Source organism: Xyrauchen texanus, chromosome 48 (assembly GCF_025860055.1).
Source record: "Xyrauchen texanus isolate HMW12.3.18 chromosome 48, RBS_HiC_50CHRs, whole genome shotgun sequence".
NCBI classification, from domain to species: Eukaryota; Metazoa; Chordata; class Actinopteri; order Cypriniformes; family Catostomidae; genus Xyrauchen; species Xyrauchen texanus.
In genome coordinates, this window is record NC_068323.1 from 22509867 (window position 1) to 22530177 (window position 20311).

The following is a 20311-nucleotide window of genomic DNA, read 5'->3' on the forward strand; positions in this document are numbered from 1 at the left end:
CGGTTCTTTTGAATCTATAGTTTAAAACATACAGTGCGCCCAGTGTCATCTGATTCCCGAATAAATGACTCTTATGTACTGGTTCTTTTGAATTCACAACATGAAACACCACGGGACTATTCAAGAATCGTTATTGTTGAAAGGAACCTGAATTGGAATTGTTATATTCACCAGTTAAGATCCGCTGGTCTAGACTTCTAGCTGTAGCTTGATCATAAGAAAATCTTAAAGAATCATTTGAGTAGATGAAGGTGATGGGTAGGTGATTATTTGTCTGTTTCTAGTGTTAAGGGCAGTGGGTCAGAAAGAAGGAATGTTTCGGGGTACTGAAAGAAAGACATAATGGGTGTGAACAAATAGTTCAGGACAGCTGTGTTTGCTTGTTATTTGGTTGTATTTGTTCATGCCATCTCACACATTACCTCATTAGTGAGTTGCCATATGGACGCGGCGTGTGCAGTCAGTCTGTCAAGGAACACCCCCATCTACCCACCCACACATGCCTTTAGGGAAAGATATCTACTATTATCAATGACATTTATAATGTCTTTCCCTTCAGAGACAGATTTGCACTAATTTGTCTTTGGTAAACCTCAGGAAGTACTGGTTTATAATAATATGGGTCATGATGGATAATTGTAGCAAATCTAATCTCAGTATTTCTTTTATTCATTTTTGTGTGAATTATTCCTTTAAATAAAGCAAAGATCTAGTTCATGAGAGCAGTAATAGACTCTTATTACTCAAGTGTTGGTTAGACTAGCTTTAAAGAGCTAATTGGCACCAAGTTGGCATTATCCATGCACAATTAAATAACAGATATAATTAGAAGTGGAAATAACAGAGGTGATTGCTAATTGTGATTGGTTTTTAATTAGTATGTAGATTTGTCCTCAACCCTGTCACCATGGTATATAGAAATGATCAGAGGAGATCCTGGGGACTCTCTAGGCAAAAAACCACACACCCCACAAACACCCTTTTGTAACACTAATCATTTATTTTCCAAAAATAACAGGAACAGTATCAAACAGAACATTTGCGGTAAGCTATATTTAAAATGCACGTACATTTAATTCATGCAGTTATAGAAAAATGAGAGTCGCATCATTTAGAGGAAAACTGAATGGCAATCCAAACTTTTCATAAGAAACGTGAAGTAAACAAATGAGAAACCATAAAATTGTCTGTAAATGCACACATATTTGGACTACAACATCTGATGGACGTTGTTTACTAAAGCCTCACAATCAGGGGCGTAGATTTCAGTGGGGATGGGGGGGCGGTAACCCCTCAATAATCAAAACAAGCAAGTATAACCCCCTCTATATTTATACCATGATCAATGGAAACATGTAAGTGCTTCACGCTGTATCCCTCCCCCAATATTCAAGCCAAATCTACACCCTTGCTCACAATGACAAAAAGTTGAGAGCTGGCATTAATGGGCATGTGTGTCTTTATTACATGTATTTAATTGCATTATTTGAATGTCAGATTTGTACTCCTGATATAACTTAAGGAATCCCTCTTACTGTTACATTTCCATCATAAATCAGTGGTGAGATATCAAAGCTGGAGATTACACCTTCAGTGCCAAACTAATGTGTATCAATAAGGATACCAACTGTAGATTGACTCCAAGATGTATTAAAGCTAATAAATTAATGTTAATTCATTTATTGATTGATTCAGGTCATAGTAAAGGCGACTGTAAATAATGAGTTCATAGCATAGGTAAGGGTGATTTTCACAGATCTGATGCCTGCTGTTGGATTGTGGTGGAATGGACTGCCTCTCAGAAGAGCTGGATAAATGATTACGTTAAATGATTGCTCTCCAGGCACGTGCAGAGGGGGGGGCGTTGGGTGCTTGAGCACCTGCCCCTTTGCCCCTTGGTGCCCAAAGTGCCCTTTTGTCAAATAAAAAATTCCTCTCATTTTTTTTATTTATTAAAGGCCCTTTTGTGAATGCCTGCCTATGCCAAATCTAAATATTAGTAAAATGTATGATTAATAATTTAGCCTTAAATAAAATGATCCAGATGATGACCTTTCACCTGACGACTGACCTCATCCGGGACTATTCCTCACGCCGCACGGCCGCAGCACGCGCATTTTTTAATTACCGGAAGATATCTTCAACACCGCGACCGCGGCAGCTGGTAAGTGGGGATTCATTCCCAGTGAAGTGATTTTGATGTTTATTTACTTATTATTTTACAAGAACGACGTGAAGAGAGCATGCAGATATGTTGTAAATATTGCTGTGTGTAGCCTGTAGAAGTAACGTTACGTTAGCTTGCTGTTTGAGGGAGAAAAGTTTCACTCACAGGCGTCGAGGGGTCTTGTCTTTTTATGCCTTTTGACTAAATTAAACTATATTATTATTATTTCAGTATTTATTTAAAAAAAATGTAGAGTGCCTTAAAATAATTATCACAACAACACTGATAAGGCTTATACTGATTTTCTCATTCTCTGAATTATCATTATAAAAATAAAACAATTCAGAACAGGATTAAAATATAATTATATTTTAAATGACAAAAATATTTTCTTTCTACAACAGCAAAGACCACTATTCAGAGATGCTTTAAAGGAGGAGATAATTCCAAATGGGAAATATTGCATGCCTTCCATTGCCTGACAGTCCCAGAGAACTGGAAAACAGCTAGCATTCCAACAGCTGCACTCCAAGCTGTGAAGAAACTGTGCCAGTTCTACAATATTGAAGATGAAGACAAATTGCAGACAGAATTGAAGGTCTTCCATACGTCATACTCATGCCCACCACCAGCCAATGTGTCCTCTATTCTGTCAGTGGTCAAGGAAACCAATGCACATCTAGTTTTCCCCAACATGACTCTGCTGCTGAAGACATATGGCACACTTCCGGTGTCCACAGCAACTGTGGAACGTTCCTTCTCAAAACTGAAGCTTGTGAAAACCAAACTTCGCAGCCTTTGCAAAGAGGAGAGATTGTCTGACCTTCTTCTGTTGGCCATTGAGAAGGACATTCCAATAAATGACAATAATGTCATTAACATTTTTAGGGACATGGCCAACAGGAAATTTCTGTTATAAAAGTCTACAACAACTCATCAACACTTATTGGTAAGATTAATGCTACACTGTGATTTTTAGTAGGTGCCAACAGAATGAACACACACATACACATTTTAGTTTCTTTATTTATATTTTTGATTAGACATAATCAATCAAAATCCAACTACATCTCAGAGTCACAATGCAACTTGAAATCATGATCACAGTATTGTGTACTGTAGACAGACAAGCACACACACCTCTGTCTATATAGATGTTTGTGTCTCACTCTCACCCCTGCCATGGCCACCATCATCCTATCCCCCATTAATGTTTTTTTTTTTTCTCAGATAATTGTACTTTTTTGAATCTGGTATCTTATTTTCTCTACCTGCAGCTCTTGGTGTGCAGCAGCCTCTGTGAGCATCTCCCTCTTATTTTCTTGGAGCAGTCAGCCTTGGCTGGTCAGTGAGCCAGTTCCAAACACTCTCAGCAATCTTTACATCTTGTCATATCTGTCAAACATATTTTACTAGATTGTCCTGGTCTTAACACAAGTAGAATGCTCTTTTATGAAGTTACCTCGTTAAAGGACTTATTTAATGAGATTGTGCCTGAAAAGGTTTTGGATTTCTTATCATATATTAATCTTAAAAAAATATTGTATAATATGACTTGCTATTTATATTTGTTTTGTTTTTATTGTATTTATATGATATTTGTTTTTGTAATTGAATTCTTGCCATGAAAATAGCTTTGATCGCTGACATGGCATTAAATAAAACATACTACTACTACTACTACATCTTGTCATGGTAACATAACAATTGTTTAATCAGCTAATATATCTCCTATATGTTTGTTGTTTTAATGTCTACAGTCTCTCAGATCAACTCCAGTATTAGCAGCAGCAACAACAACAGCAAAGGCAGCATACTCACTCAAGGAATTTAGTAAGATTTTACCAGAACAGGTATCACATTAATGTACAAAATCTGTTGTATTTGCTGTAAAATAAAATTGCTGTATTTTTTCTGTTTGCTTTGTTTTTGTTTTTATTATATTAATGGAACTCTTGTATTTTTGTAATTCAGTTTTTGCCATCAAAATAGCCACAAATGCTGACATGGCATTAAATAAAACTATACTCTACTGTACTGAAACATGGGCCACGTTGATTTTACTATAACGGCTGTTCTTAATTATTCTGTATAACAGAGAAGAAAAAGCCATCAGGTTGGTACAACTTAAGACACTTCAGTTTCTAATTATTCTGGACAGAAAATATTTTTTTACTTTTAAACTTAAAATTGTCTTTTCTGTTCTGTTTCTTTTCCAAAACTGCATCACAGCATTTGCTGCCGTATCAATACAGAATCATCCGTATCGATACGCGAATCAGCAAGGAATGTGTCACGATATATTACTGTATTGATATTTTGAGCACCGCGCTATTTAAAGCCTTGTTCCATGTGCCCCTTTTATACTTTGAGCACCTGCCCCTCCAAAGGTCTCTGCACGGCCCTGTTGCTCTCCATTACAACTTAATGGCCAATGAATTGAATGCATTTTTTACAGGCTCGTAAACAACAAACACGTTTCCTTTAAGATGTTCTCGTATTCTGCGTTGATAAATACCTCTATAAATGACTAAAGAAATTTAAATGTCCATTCACCTGATCAAAACATATTAAGAACATTTTAGAATGTACTTTTTCTTACAAAAACATCAAGAGCAATAACAATTACTATAATTTCCACTAAAATGCCAAATCTATTGCACAAGTACAGCATGAACAGTACAATTACTGTAGTTAGTATGATATTTTGGTGGTAACTATGGTAACCATGGAATATTTTTGTCAAGACCTCACCACTTTTTTCTGAAGAATAAACCACTAACAGATCATGAGCCATTTGCAACCTTCTTAGTGTAGTGGGCTAAAGCACATATCTGTTAATCAGAAGGTCACTGGTTCGAGCCCCACGGCCACCACCATTGTGTCCTTGAGTAAGACACTTAACTCCAGGTTGCTCCGGGGGGATTGTCCCTGTAATAAGTGCACTGTAAGTCGCTTTGGATAAAAGTGTCTGCCAAATGCATAAATGTAAAATGTAAAAACTTATGACTCATACTACCTCAGAGAAAAATAAACAAACAATATTATCACAATGTTGCAGTTTTTCCTAATCCAAACCTAAAAGTAAACCACGATTTTAATAGGAAAATCAATGTTGTGTATCACTGATGATACAAAGACAAACGAAAGTGCATGACAGGTTATTGACAGACATCAGTGATCTGCATTCCATAAATATTGAGTAAGTAACCAAATTTGTTCAAAGGCGTTTCCTTTCTTAAATAAAGTGTTTGCGTAGGAAGTTAGCTAAAATTTTGATGCCTTTTTTATAATAAAACTAAATTCAGTTTGTTGATTGTTAGTCTTTTCAGATTAACATTTGTAACAGTATAAGGATGGGCATGGATGAGGCGGGCCGAGTGCATCTCTCTTGCTCTCCCGCTGATCAGCTGATTCAGGGCCGGCCGTGATCCATCATGGCCCGGCCACGCCCTGCTCCTCGTCACAACATTATTATTGGTTGACTCTCAAACATAACACAGAACAAATCAAAATATACATGCACAGAGTCAACCATTATCCCCCTTAAACCCCATTAATTCCCAATCCCCAACCACACCCCCAACCCCCAACAAACTTTCCCGTGGTCCAAGCCTGATATACACTTCCTGTGAAATAGCATCAAAAAAATTCTGCGGCAAAACCATCTGGCCCTGACCTGTTGGCAAGCCTTTAATTACCTCAAAAAGCTTCTCCAAAGTAATATCTGAGACAAGAAAGTCTTTTTGATCAATCATCAATTTAGGAAGTTGTAATGGCTAACAGAATTCTTTAAACGCCTTATTCATATCTGTGGCAGAAGTAAATATATTGCCTCCAGAACACTACACTAAGGGAATGATGGGAAAAACTCTCTATTTTATGTATCTGGCAAGTCGTTTCCCTGCCTTGTCTCCTGTCTGTCTCATCCAGAATAACCAAAACTCAACCTTCTGTGACAAAATAGTATTGAACCTATATTTTAGCAGTCTAAGACCATTGGATTACATTTGGCGCATCAGCTCTGTTTCAGCACTTTTAACACTTTCTTCCAATTCTATGAATTCCTGTGCTTTGATGTCTTTAATGAAATTGAGTACCCAAGGCTAAATTATATAGACCATGATTCAACATTGATGTAACCATAAAATCCTTAATAACCCACAGAACAGAAAAAAATTGGTTTCAACCTCATGCATAACAGTCCCAACTGGTGTCTTTCCCATAAAAATCTGACGTCCATGCGTGCACTCGAGACCCTCCGCAACACCATTGCTACAAGATTACTTCAGTTACTTCATACGCCATACAATTGAACAGAACATGACCCCAGTAAATAACAACATCAAACCCACAAAATGAACAAATAAACTCAACAATAAGCCAATAAAGTAAATAAATAAATAAATCGAGAGTGATAGACACTGGGCAAACAACCGAATAACAAACCCTCTCAGACTGCATTTGCAAAATGCATGATGTGTAATCCTTCTCCATTGATTAAATGAAGGCCATATCTTATCATGGGCATGTGAAAGTCTTATGTCTGTCCTTGGCATCAATTCTCAGTTTAGACGGGAAGAGCAAAGCAAAGCTCACATTCTGCAATTGTGATTTCGTACACACTTTTTCAATTGTGTAACACTGGCAAAGTCCGGAAAAACCATAATGTTGTAATCCTCCCAGCACAATTTGCCTTTATTCCTTGCCGCACATAAAAAAAACGAAGTCTCTGTCTGCTGACCGCAAAAATCTTGCCAGAATGGATTGGGTTCTTTCACCCGCTCTAGGAAGCCGACCGAGAGCTCTGTGCGCGGCGCTCTATTTCCAGATGACAGCTGTGTCGAACAAATTCGGAATAAGCCCGTTGTTACTTGTTTGGGTGTTCTCGTTTCAAGTTTAGGTTCATGTTTTCAGGTCTTTTATTTTGAAAGTAGTTCACTTCCTTGTCTAGTCATGTAATATCCTTTTTCGCATTGGTTTATTGTCTTGCTATAGTCCTTTGTCGAGTATTGTTGGTGTAATGTTGTTTTGTCAAGTCAAGTCTTTGAGGGCAATGTCATTAATATTCACATGGTAACAAAGTCCACAAAAATCCAAGACATAATCCTCAAGGGGATGATTCTCCTGACGTAGACATGAGAGTTTGTCTGCTATAACTGTCGGTCGAGTATTCTGTAATGTTTGCGCAGGATGAAGACAGGATGAAGACAAGACGAGGAAGTGTAGAACCCAAGTGCAGTGCAATAAATCCTAAAAACGAGAATACAAAAACACGTTACACCATCCAGGAACTTGACCTTATCTTGACCTTCCTTTCCCTCAGGGATTTCAGTGAAACAAATATCATCATGTCTGCTTCGATTTTCCATATCCTCTCATTTTTCTCACATCTGATCCAGTTTTGGTGACCGGCGGGTTAGTCTGCAGCTCTTCTCTGGCTGCTTCCAGAGAATCGATTAGCTTCCATCCTTGTGATCAGGGCAGAAAATTTCGCCTGCAAAGATGTGGTCGCTCCACGTATGTCTATGAGGCCCTCCATGTCGGTCGAGATTTTCTTTAGCGCTGCATAAATGTTCGCAATATCTTGACCTACATCCTGAGGTGTGCTGTCATTCCCAACCGGAACCTTGCTATCTTGCTCTTGAGAGGAGTCAGAAGCATGCAACCTTAAATGGTTGTCAGTGTCCCCACAGGCTGACGATTTCAAATTCTTCGACACCCTACACCCCACGCAGTTTAACAATCAAAACTAAATCACTTCTCACCGAGTAATATTGATTGAAAGGATAACTGTAGCAAAGTGTACCAGAGAACGGCACTAGGATGCTTCCACACGCTTAGCGTCACGTGACTCCGATTGTTAGTCTTAATGGGAATAAAATTAGGGTTAGTTAGGGTTAGGATTTTCGTGGAAGCCAAGTCATACAATATCTTATAATTTTGCCATCTCGTACAAATGATTATGTCTTTTCATAAGACATGTTGGTTGCACCAGCTGCGCTTAGTTGCATGACTATTAAGGAATTCCCAATTTCCACTGCTTAGTAGATCCTTGTGGTGGCACGGTTACTCACCTTAATCCAGTTGATGGAGCACAAGTCTCACTTGCCTCCGCTTCTGAGACAGTCAATCTGTGCATCTTCTCATGTGACTCGTTGTGCATGACACCGTGGAGACTCACAGCATGTGGAGGCTCATGCTACTCTCCACGATCCACACACAACTTACCACACGTCCCATTGAGAGCGAGAACCACTAATCGTGACCATGAGGATGTTACCCAATATGACTCTACCCTCCCTAGCAACCGGGCCAATTCAGTTGCTTAGGAGACCTGGCTGGAGTCACTCAGCATACCCTGGATTCGAACTCGCGACTCCAAGAGTGTTAGTCAGCATCAATGCTGAGTTACCCAGGCACCCTACTATTCAAATATTAGCACATTGAAAACGAAGTTCCATACAGATACAAATATTAAGGGACACCTTAGAAGAACAGTTGGGATTAAATGAAAAAGACAATTGGATTATTACTGTTAATGTACCTTGTCGGTATGTTTTGTGTGCCAGATTTCATGCCTTAACAAAATGTACATTTATGCTCTTGATTTTGCTCGTGATTTGTACAACTCTTCTAGGATGTATTTATGCTGTTGCAAAGGGTGATCTCACAGTGACCCTATATTTTATTAGGACATTGATATTAATATGTTTTTTTCTGGAGAAAATAAAAACGATTAGTTGAAAATTACATTTTGTTTATTTTTAATTCATTCTCATGCCAAATCTTTTGGTTCAATCTATTTAGGACAATTTCATAGCTGTTGTGAAGCTCTGATGAAAGAGTTTTCCCAATGCTAACATTTAATATCCCTCTGTAAACAGCACGTCAAGCACAAAAAGTTAAGTGTTTGAAAAAAGACGACTAACAAAAGAAAGCCAGTGTGACTAGTCAGTCTCTCAAATCCTACAATTTGTTGCTCGAGCTTTCCCACTCATGCTTCTATTGTGCTGTTCTTCTTGTCCCCTTTCAAATAAAAGCTGTGGAGTGTAATATTTGCAGAGTTTGAGCAGTCTTACTATCGGCACTGTTTGCCTTCACCTCTGGGTGTTAGCCAGGTTGGGACCATAGCAAATGCAAACTGAACATCCTCGGCAAACAGCTTTGATAAAAGGGGTTTCCAGGGGAACCTTGGTCCCACACTCAGGGTGTTGGAGGCATTTTCTTCCCAGGGATTAGAAGGAGGTTGTGCTGCCTTTCCTTAAGTTTATCTAAGGATGGATATGTTTGATGTCTGCAAAGCCAAAAAATGATTATAGATCAGTCCGATGTGATACAGATTTGGCAGTTCCCAACTGTCCCATATTAGCTGAAATAAAGATATATTTAAATGGCAAAACGCTTGTTTTTTAGTATGGAAAGCATATATCAGGCAGTTTGGTCTTTGTAGATTTTGATGAGAAATGTTGAAGTTCAAATGGAAATTTCTGACTTTATTTCAGACTTTAGTGTCTTGGCAAATCAAAGCAAAGTTTGAGATCATTGAGATCTCCTCTGAATCCCAAGAGGAGACCCGTGAGATTACTGGAGTCTTTCCTCTGACTACAAATGTAAGCAGGAGACTTATTTCATCTCTTTAAGAGGTCTCATTTATGATTGTTCTTTCTTAAGAGAAGGATTACTGTTACATGCTTTTAACAGCACAGACAGGTAGAGGAGTTATAGCACTTATAAAAGCATCTTATGCAAGTAAAGTGCCTTCCTAAGCAAACAAAACAACAAGAAGTCAATAATAGTTATCTGAGAGGAAGTGGAACCAGCAGCTGTCCCATTCCCAGATCATAGAGTCCCAGCAGTAATGTAGATAAAAGCATGTGGAAATGGTGGTCAATGAAATGAGTTTGGTTTGGTTTGCGCTCTAGAGCAGAAATGATTTCTCACGTTTACATTTACGTGAGTGACTAATGATTTTGACAAAAACAACTGTAAGTTTTGTCTCTACTGTATATGGATTTTTAACTGGAGAGAATTCACTTAGATTGAATCGTGCCCCATGATACCGCACATGCTGTTTTTTTATTATGCAATAAAAAAGAAAGCAGCACAAATGCAGGCGGGAAAGAAATGGTAAAAAACTCTACTGAAACCCAATTTGCTCAGCGCTAGCTTGCAGGCCAGATCTGAGTATTTAGTTGTCCTGCGATCTGGGGACTGTATAGAGTATCTCTCCACCACTGTGATCCATGCTCCCAAATTGCCTCTTTAAAATGCAGAAAGTGCACTCGCATGCATTGTGCATCTGAATAGATGCCTGGTTAACACTTTTCTCCATTATTTGATCATCATTTGATGAATTACTGCTGCCATGACAAACAAATGTATACAAACCTTCCAAATAAAATTCTGTTTAAAATTCCACTTTCCACAGGCGCTAATGTAGCACAACAGTCTGGTTCTGGAAGTAGTCTGGAAGTAAATATCCCATACATTTCTTTCCATAATAAAATATGTTTTTAACGATAATTTACAAATCTTTAAAGACAGACCTACCGTGCGATCCGAGGCGGTTCATTAATGATTTATGCTTCAGCTGAAGCTATCGGTACATGTTATTTCAACTGCATTTAAAAAAAATAAATGTTTAATTGCAGAATTACTGGTTATTGATTACAGTACCCATGATCCTGAGGGGAAAATATCCACCAATTAGAGAATTGCGCACTAACAAAGTGCACCAAAAGAGCTCTGCGCACTGTGAATGATGCAATCGAGACTTTCTCCCAACACACTCAAGCTACTTATATATTTGCACATCTAAATATTTTGAAATACATTTCAAATATATTGTTTCTTTGCTTAAAATCAACAACTTTAAATCAGTAGTTTATACAGAATATTTCTACAGTTTTTTTATTCAGTTATGTCTTTCGCAGTGCTTCATGGGATTCATGGGTAAGACGTGAAGCACACAGTCTTGTACCTTTGTCTTTCTGTCTGATTTTTTTTGCTTCAAATCAAAGGTTTTATGTTGTGATTCACCTCGGAGCTGGTTGGTTTGAACTCTTTTATGAAGGATTTGATGAAATCCCTATGCAGAAAATGAATGGAAAAAACTTCCGGAACCAAGACAGCTGAAAAGTGAGAGGGCACTGTTGCACGATGTAGTGCAACACTAATAGGACTGACTTTTGTTCAAAAAATAAATATTCCATAATAAGCCTGATGAACATAGAAAGGAGACATGGTTGCACTAATTAAATTTCATTTAAATGATAATAACATTATTGAAATAATCAACTCGGAATGTCTGATTTTCCAACTTCCTACTTGGAAAAGTGCAATGGAAAGGCACTTGAACTTGGAAACTCGTGTGCAAATTGATTTCTCAGATTTAGCCAAGATGCAGGTGCTTGACAACACACAACCCATGTGTTGTCTCGACCCATCTGCGATGAGCTATCAATATTTTTAGTCAGTTTTTCCAGATGAGAGGGATTACATTTTAAATGCCAATATCCAGTCAAATTTAATTTTGTCAACTTTTAGGAATATACTAGCATGTAATTGATCTCTAAACTAATAGACATGGACAAAAAGCCACAAAACTCAAATTCTGATTTCATGGCATCTTCAAAATCGCCTAGAATCCCAGATAAATGTAAGATAGACCTTTGTAACAAGGTTAAAATGGGAAAGGAGGAGGCAGTAACCGGCTGAACAGTCAAAGTAATATTTTAATTTAAACTTAAACAAAAAGACACAAAACATAAGTGCAGCACTTATCCCTCTCCTCAGCAGTGGTGGACGAAGTACACATACCATGTACTTGAGTTAAAGTAAAGATACTCAAGGTAAAATATTACTCAAGTAAAAGTAGAAGTGCTGCCTTTAAACATTCACTTGAGTAAAAGTACAAAAGTATTTGCCTTCAAATGTACTTAAGTATCCAAGTACTATGATTTTTTATGGCCATAATGTCCTATTATAATTTGTCACAAGACTCTTGCTTAACTCAGTCTACATGAAGACTAATGTCACTCTTGGCACACCAATCTATTAATAAAATGACATTAATTAGTCAGATGTATGTATATATGTAACCCGCACACACACACACAAGACGAGACAGTCACAATGTCGGTGGGAAACTGCTTTTATTTACAGCAAAGCAGGCAAAAGTACAAACAAGGGCAAATCCAATGAGAGTGGTCAACGAGAGCGGGAGGTCGAAGCCGGGGAATCAGAACGGAACAAAGGGGCAAATCTGGGAGAGAGTGGTCAACGAGAGCGGGAGGTCGAAGCCGGGAAAACAGTTAACAACTAGGGCGCAGAACTAGACGGGACTAGCGGGATCAAAGACAGGGGAACTAGGGGAACACTCGAGCTGGCAAGCTAAGGGGTAACTATTCAGAGGGGAGTTCGAAACTAGACGGGACTAGCGGGGGGCAAAGACACGGGAAACTAAACACAATAACCAACAGGAGTGAGACGAAAGGGTTGTGATATATATATAGGGGCGAGTGCAGGTATAAACAATGATGGGTGATCAGACGAGTACAGGTGAAACTAATGTGGTGACTGAGAGCGGGCTTGCGAGCCCGAGGAGGGAGACCTGCTAACGAGCATGAGAGCTCGAGGGGGCGGAGCGAGGGAGCGGGGTCCGTGACTATATATATATATATATATATATATTTAAATATATATATATATATATATATGTATATTTGAATTGAATACATTTTTTGTGTGTTTAATTTTGGAGGGAAGGGGACTGTTCCCATAAGGTATAATACATTTACAGTATTTACTGTATATATTTTTCTCGAGTGTCTATGGTCATAATTATTAACATCCTAATGTTATGATACATTCACATAAACCTGCACAACGCCATTAAATATATATATATATATATATATATATATATATATATATATATATATATATATATATATACAGACACACGCACACATATATATATATACACACACACACGCAGCACACACATACATAGAATATATATATATTGTTTCTTATATATATATATATATTAAAATCATTGGCAACGCAATTTGTTTGGAACTATTGAGAGCTACACGAATCACGTGACCGCGCGGCGGCAAGATCACTGTTGCAACCGTCTATGTTCGCAACTCTCATATTTAACGGCTCTGGGGTGCGTTTCCCGTACAACGATGTAACTTGCTGCTCCACTACCGTAGTACGATGCACTGTTGAAGAAATCAACTTGCTAGTCACGACTGTTTCCCAAAACCGCAAATTGGTTGTTCAACCACGTTGGTTAATGATGTCACACATGTGGTGGAGTAAAAACTACTTTTAATGAATCTGTTTGCGATCGAATTAATGCTAGATGTTTTGCTATAAATTACGGACATGTCATCTGAGGACTATCTCATATTTTTCTCAGTTATTTGCTTTATTTCCAGATTCAATCATAGGCTCATTCTTACGCACTAGAGCACGTTCACACATGCGCACTCTTCAAAAACGGTGCTTTAAATCTATTGACAAACTAAAAGACATAAAGGACATTTGTATGTCTTCTAAATAAATGATACTGATTGTACTGAATGTCATCTTGCTTATTTGGCTCAAGATAATAATTTATTAAGCCCACATGTTATAATAACAAGAAACTCTGCTTCTAACCACAGGTCGAGAGCTGTCGGTCCAACCACACAACTCTGCGATGCTGTTTGCGAATGTTCGTTGGAACAATGGTTTCGGGAAACACCGACTCGTTGAACTATGATGATAACGACGGAACTTGCGACCATAGTTGGCTAACGATGCTTTTAGGAAACGCACCCTGGTTCGGCGCATAGTAGATGCCGCCAAGGCAAGTTCAAAACAAAGCGCTGCGCTGTACTGTGATTGGTGGCTCGTTTGACCAGTTACGATTTTATCCACTCATAAATAAAAAGGAACGACTGATTTTGAAAATGTAGTAGAGTAAAAAGTAAGATATTTGACTTTGAAATGTAGTGGAGTTAAAGTAAAAGTCTCCCCAAATTTAAATACTTCAGTAAAGTACAGATACGCAAAAAAGCTACTTAAGTACAGTAACGAATTACATTTACTTCGTTACTGTCCACCACTGCTCCTCAGCTGATTAGCCCGATTGGGGGCCGGGCGTGCATAGTCATGGCCCGGCCCGCCCACCTCCTCGTCACAACCTTCTTCTGCGAAATTTCTCTCTTTTTTTTTTTTTGGGACATTTCCTTTTTCACACTTGATGACAGATTTCTTCTTGTGTCTGGTTCATTGCGTCAGTTCAGTGTCCCGACCTCTATGTGAAACAGAGCAGAACATTTAGAAATGATGTGTCTTGTGTTTGAGCGTTGCTGTCACAGTAACCATTAAAGGACAACACACACTTCAAAAATACACGTGCCACGCACTGTAGGTGACCACGCTGCATGCAAGAAGGGAAAATAATAACACCAAGTACACCACCTGAGACCAATGACCTGAATCAAAAGACCCACTCAAGTCTCTATGGGGGTACATGTGTTTTTTACTACTGATAGGATAACTATCCAGTCAAAAAACCAAGTGAAAATTCCCTTCCATGTTGCATTGGAGACTGATAGCCACCTCAGGTGGTGATTTGAGATGCATAATGTATAAGACTGTATAGGGTTTTCATAAACAAGAAATAAGAACAAAATAAGAACCGGACATAACCAGGTACTTAATCGAATAACATATCAGCTTGGTCTCGTAGAATCACTTTACTATACCTACATTTTAGAAAAAAAGATTTTTTACATGACTCGTTTCCTCTTTTATTTATTTTCTTCCCTTTTCTTCCCGATTTGGAATTCCCAATGTGCACTAGGTCCTCATGGTGGCATAGTGACTTGCCTCAATCTGGGTGGCAGAGGATCTCAGTTGCCTCCACTTCTGAGACGTAAATCTGGGCATTTTATCACGTGGCTTGTTGAGCACCTTACTGCGGAGACCTAGGGTGTGAGGAGGCTCGCGCTATTCTCCGCAGCCTCCACGCACAACTCACCACGTGCCCCACTGAGAGCGAGAACCACATTATAGTGACCACAAGGAGGTTTACCCAACGTGACTCTAACCACCCTAGCAACTGGGCCAATTGGTTGCTTAGGAAGCCTGACTGGAGTCACTCAGCACGCCCTGGATTCAAACTTGCGACTCCAGATGTGGTTGTCAGTGTCATTACTTGCTTAGCTACCCAGACCCCCGTGGCAGATTCCTCTTGAAATGAACACTAGAGGCACTACAATAACAATTACTTTTAGTAAAACAGAATATTATGAGTTCATAAACACTTATTTTTTACACTGTTCCTCACACAATGCTATCTTATGAGATCTAAAAGTTTTACTAAAGTGCATAACTCATCTGTTGGGGTGAACGTTTAACTCTTTTTAGTGCCACACAGTGGACATTTCACATGGGAACTATTGCGATACGTGTAATGTATTATAGACCATTTTAAAAGGGAGGTCGTGAGCCTTGCACATGTTACAAGTAAGTTTTACCTGATAATCGTACCTGTTGAGTTCTGACTCTGAAAAATGTTTGTTTTTTGTTTTGTTTCATGTAAACCATGACAATCACGTTCTCTAATAAAAGGTGAGCGAGAGCGAGGGTTGAAGTTTCCTCACACTTCTTCCTGATTGGTCCACTTCAGTTGAATCGCCATATGGGTTTGTTCAACCACATCTACACGAATTCACGCTGACAGGTCCCAAAATGTTTTGGCAGGTTTAGAAATGATCGGGATGTCATAAGCCGCTCGGCTCTGCATGTAATACTTCTCACATAAGTAAAACAAAGAATATGTGCATCAATGTTTTCAAGCGATTTCACCCAAAGGAAAAAACTGATCAGGAGAATGCGCGAATGCTAAAAATGCACAACGTACGCTGTTCTTAGGGATAGGGTTTTGTACAAATCCCTAATTTTAATGGTGAAGTGAATAATTTTGGCGCTAATAGTGTCACCAAACGGAATTGCAAAAGTAAATACATTGGTCACGATGTGTTTATGATATGCACACTAATATGCTGATTAGCTTATTCAAAACATCTGACAACTCAAGAAAACAGCAGTCACATGAGATTTGAAATCATTGGATTATTCTCTGCTTTTGATGTTAATATGTAAACATATTGTTTACATACAAAACAAAATGTGTGCTGATCGTTTTATGCCCTAACTGTTTATGGCATTACACACCATTTTTGAGATTGTGCATGTAAACACGCTCAGTGTTGTGGTTTCGGGCTGGTCGGGGTTGTCAAACAAGCTAAGGTGATAGAGCCAGTGCCAGTGCAAATCAGTACATAAATGGCTTATTTACTCTATGTTCTTTTCTGCATATTAAGCTGGGATATGGAAAGTGTTCTATTATATGCAAACACCACCAATAACACAGCCACTACTTAGCATCTGCTTTCGGTCTTTTACACTTTAAACACAGAAAACTAGCATTAATTAGCCAAGATCTCTGTTCGTCCTTAAAGGCCATGAAAGACTTTCATCAAACAGTTACTGTAACATGAAGCAATTGCAGGGGAACTTAACAGCAGTTTGCAATTGCAGCAAAAGGCATGCATTAGGAAAAGGTCACCAATGGTTTTCAGATGGAGATAAAACTGATTAAATGACATTTAGGAATCCAGATGCTCTTTCATTGAATGCAAATGTCCTTACTCTGCTACAAACAGTACAGAGCATTGCTAATGATGCTATATAAACATATTTCTAAAAATTACCAATGTAGAGGATTCATTTGTCATTCAAAACGATCATTTTGAACGTATAGGAAAGGAAAATCGCAAATACATTTTCCTCTTATTTATACTCGTTTGGTTGGTTGGTGATGAAATGCCCTTTTGTTTCCCTTCTTTTTGAATAGTTTGAATAATGTTGGGCCTTTACATTAATTATATTATTTTGTAAACTCTTTTGATAGGGACTTAAGTGAAAATGCCATCCAGGTCATATCAAGGAGAGCATTTCGAGGTGCCACAGACATCAAGAACTTGTGAGTTTGACAAAATGCACACCATGTATTTTGTGGCAAAAAATGTGTGTGCGGTATAGTTTTAAAATGTGTGTTTGTGTTGATCTCAGACAACTGGATAGGAACCACATCACATGCATTGAGGACGGAGCGTTTCGTGCCATGAGAGTTTTTGAGGTCCTGTATGTACTCGTATTTTAGTAATGTTACAGATTAGAAGTGTTTTTATAATTATTGATGTCATTCTGCTTGTGTTTCACAGCTACAAAGACTTTAGTTGGATTATATATTCTCTATAGCCTCTTATTTATCTCTTATTCTTGTCCACAGCACACTGAACAACAACAATATCAGCACTATTCCTATCTCCAGCTTTAATCACATGCCCAAATTACGTACATTGTGAGTCCAGAACTTATGCACTAATTATTACTGTTGTAATAAAATGTCATTTAAAAAAGTAATCATGTAATCCTTAAAAGTAACAGTAATCTGATTATGTGCATTTTAAAATGTAATTACATCTACAGTTGAAGTCAGAAGCTTACATACACCAAATATTTTCAACTCAGTTTTTCACAATTCCTGACATTTAATCATAGAAAACTTTCCTTGTTTTAGATCAGTTAGGATCACTACTTTAATTTATGTAGTTTAAGAAATGTCAGAATAATAGTAGAGAGAATTATTTATTTCAGCTTTTATTTCTTTCATCACATTCCCAGTGGGTCAGAAGTTTTACACTTTGTTATTATTTGGCAGCATTACCTTTAAATTGTTTAACTTGAGTTAAATGTTTTGGGTATCCTTCTACAAGCTTCTCACGATAAGTTGCTGGAATTTGTCCCATTCCTCCAGACAGAACTGGTGTAAATGAGTCAGGTTTGTAAGCCTCCTTGCTCGCACATGCTTTTTCAGTTCTGCCCACAAATTTTCTATCAGATTGAGGTCAGGGCTTTGTGAATGCCACTCCAATACCTTGACTTTGTTGTCCTTAAGCCACAACTTTGGAGTTATGTTTGGGGTCATTATCCATTTGGATGATCAATTTGCGACAAGCTTTAACTTCCTGACTCATGTCTTGAGATATTGCTTCAATATATCCACATCATTTTCCTTCTCATGATGTCATCTATTTTGTGAAGTGCACACTCCCTCCTGCAGCAAAGCACCCCCACAACATGATGCTGCCACCCCCATGCTTCACGGCTGGGATGTTGTTCTTCTGCTTGCAAGCCTCACCCTTTTCCCTCCAAACATAACGATGGTCATTATGGCCAAACAGTTACGTTTTTGTTTCATTAGACCAGAGGAAATTTCTCCAAAAAGTAAGTGGCTTTTTTTGTCAGAGCAGCCTTTCTGGTTATGTCGATATATGACATGTTTTACTGTGGATATAGATACTTCTAGCTGTTTCCTCCAGCATCTTCTCAAGGTCCTTTGCTGTTGTTCTGGGATTGATTTGCACTTTGTGCACCAATCTACATTCATCTCTAGGAGACAGAATGCATCTCGTTCCTGAGTGGTATGATGGCTGCGTGGTCCCATGGTGTTTATACTTGCGTACTATTGTTAGTACAGATGAACTTGGTTCCTTCAGGCATTTGGAAATTGCTCCCAAGGATGAACCAGACCTGTGGAGGTCCACAATTATTTTTCTGGAGGTCTTGGCTGATTTTATTTGATTTTCCCATGATGTCAAGCAAAGAGACACTGAGTTTGAAGGTAGGCCTTAAAATACATCCACAGGTACACCTCCAATTCAGTACACATCCTATCAGAAGCTAATTGTCTATACTCTTGACATCATTTTCTGGAATTGTCCAAGCTGCTTAAAGGCACAGTTAACTTAGTGTATGTAAACTTCTGACCCACTGGAATTGTGATATAGTCAATTAAAAGTGAAACAATCTGCCTGTAAACCATTGTTGGAAAAATTACTCATGTCATGCACAAAGTAGATGTCCTAAACAACTTTCTAAAACTATAATTTGCTAGTATTAAATCTGTGGAGTGGTTACAAAAATTAGTTTTAATGACTTAATCCTAAATGTATTTAATCTTCTGACTTCAACTGTAATGTTTACAATCTGATGATGTAATCCATATTACACTTACTCTGTTGCTACCCAACACTGAGTATGAGCAATAGTAGAGCAAACACCACTAATAATAATGTTTGATCAAATTAAGTTTTGTGTTTTATTGTCACCAATATACAATGCATTTCTTTATACAGTACAGTTACCAATGTCCAGATTTAACAATCTTTCTCTTTTGGTTGTCCTCTAGTCGACTGCATTCCAATAGCCTGCGATGTGACTGTCACCTGTCATGGCTGTCTCAATGGCTCAGACAGAGGCCTGCACTGGGTCTTTACACACAGTGCAGTTCTCCTCCTAACCTACATGGCCTCAACCTGGCTGAACTGCAGAAGAAAGAGTTCACATGCACTGGTAAATCTGAGCTCTTGCGACGTGGGTTCCAATCTTATACAAGCCTTTGATCATTTCCTAATTTCAGATGGTCTGCTATCCTGATCAGGCTTGTCTGGTTTGCTGGTTCTAGAGGGGTTTTTACCACTTGTCAGTTGGTCAGTTTGGGCGACAAGCTTGCTGACCATCTAAACTAGCTGAACACCAAATTTGTCTGGCTTTGAGACTAGCTTAAACCAGTTACAGGTGATAGCAGTGTCTTCCTATTGTTCCTGCTGTAGCTGATCACGTAAACATAGTCATAAACAATACTTTAATGCAAATCATTTAGTAGAATATAATATATTTTGGTAACCATTTACATGAATGTTCCCTTTGTTAAGGGTAATAACCTTTAATAACACTTATTCAACATTAATAACAAATTAAAAATGGCCTTAAAGTAACGTGGACAGATATGAAGAGATTATAAAGGAGCTGCTAACATTACAAATCTATGTACATAAAGGGTAACATTTTACATTAACGTTCCCTTTATTAAGCATTTATAAAAGTGCACATAAATGACTAATAAGTCATTTACAAATGCATTATAATAATTTGTATGCAGTTTAATCAAACAATGAATAAAAAGGTGATTTTCATGCAATAACTGCTGAGTAATGAGATTTTTAA

The 20311-nt window shown here is 38.2% G+C and overlaps 1 protein-coding gene and 1 long non-coding RNA gene across 2 annotated transcripts in view; both read left to right on the top strand.

Annotated features, from left to right (window-relative positions):
• Positions 1-20311, top strand: part of LOC127639620 (slit homolog 1 protein-like) — an 82568-nt gene that overhangs the window by 15369 nt on the left and 46888 nt on the right. The window contains exons 5-8 of the mRNA XM_052121737.1: positions 17151-17222; positions 17312-17383; positions 17532-17603; positions 19494-19657. Of these exons, the coding sequence (XP_051977697.1) occupies positions 17151-17222; positions 17312-17383; positions 17532-17603; positions 19494-19657 (380 nt within the window). The remainder of the gene's footprint in view (positions 1-17150; positions 17223-17311; positions 17384-17531; positions 17604-19493; positions 19658-20311) is intronic.
• LOC127639621 (uncharacterized) lies at positions 2083-3576 on the top strand. Its single transcript, XR_007969989.1, has 3 exons — positions 2083-2164; positions 2572-3116; positions 3445-3576. It is a non-coding gene; the product is annotated as an uncharacterized LOC127639621 (long non-coding RNA).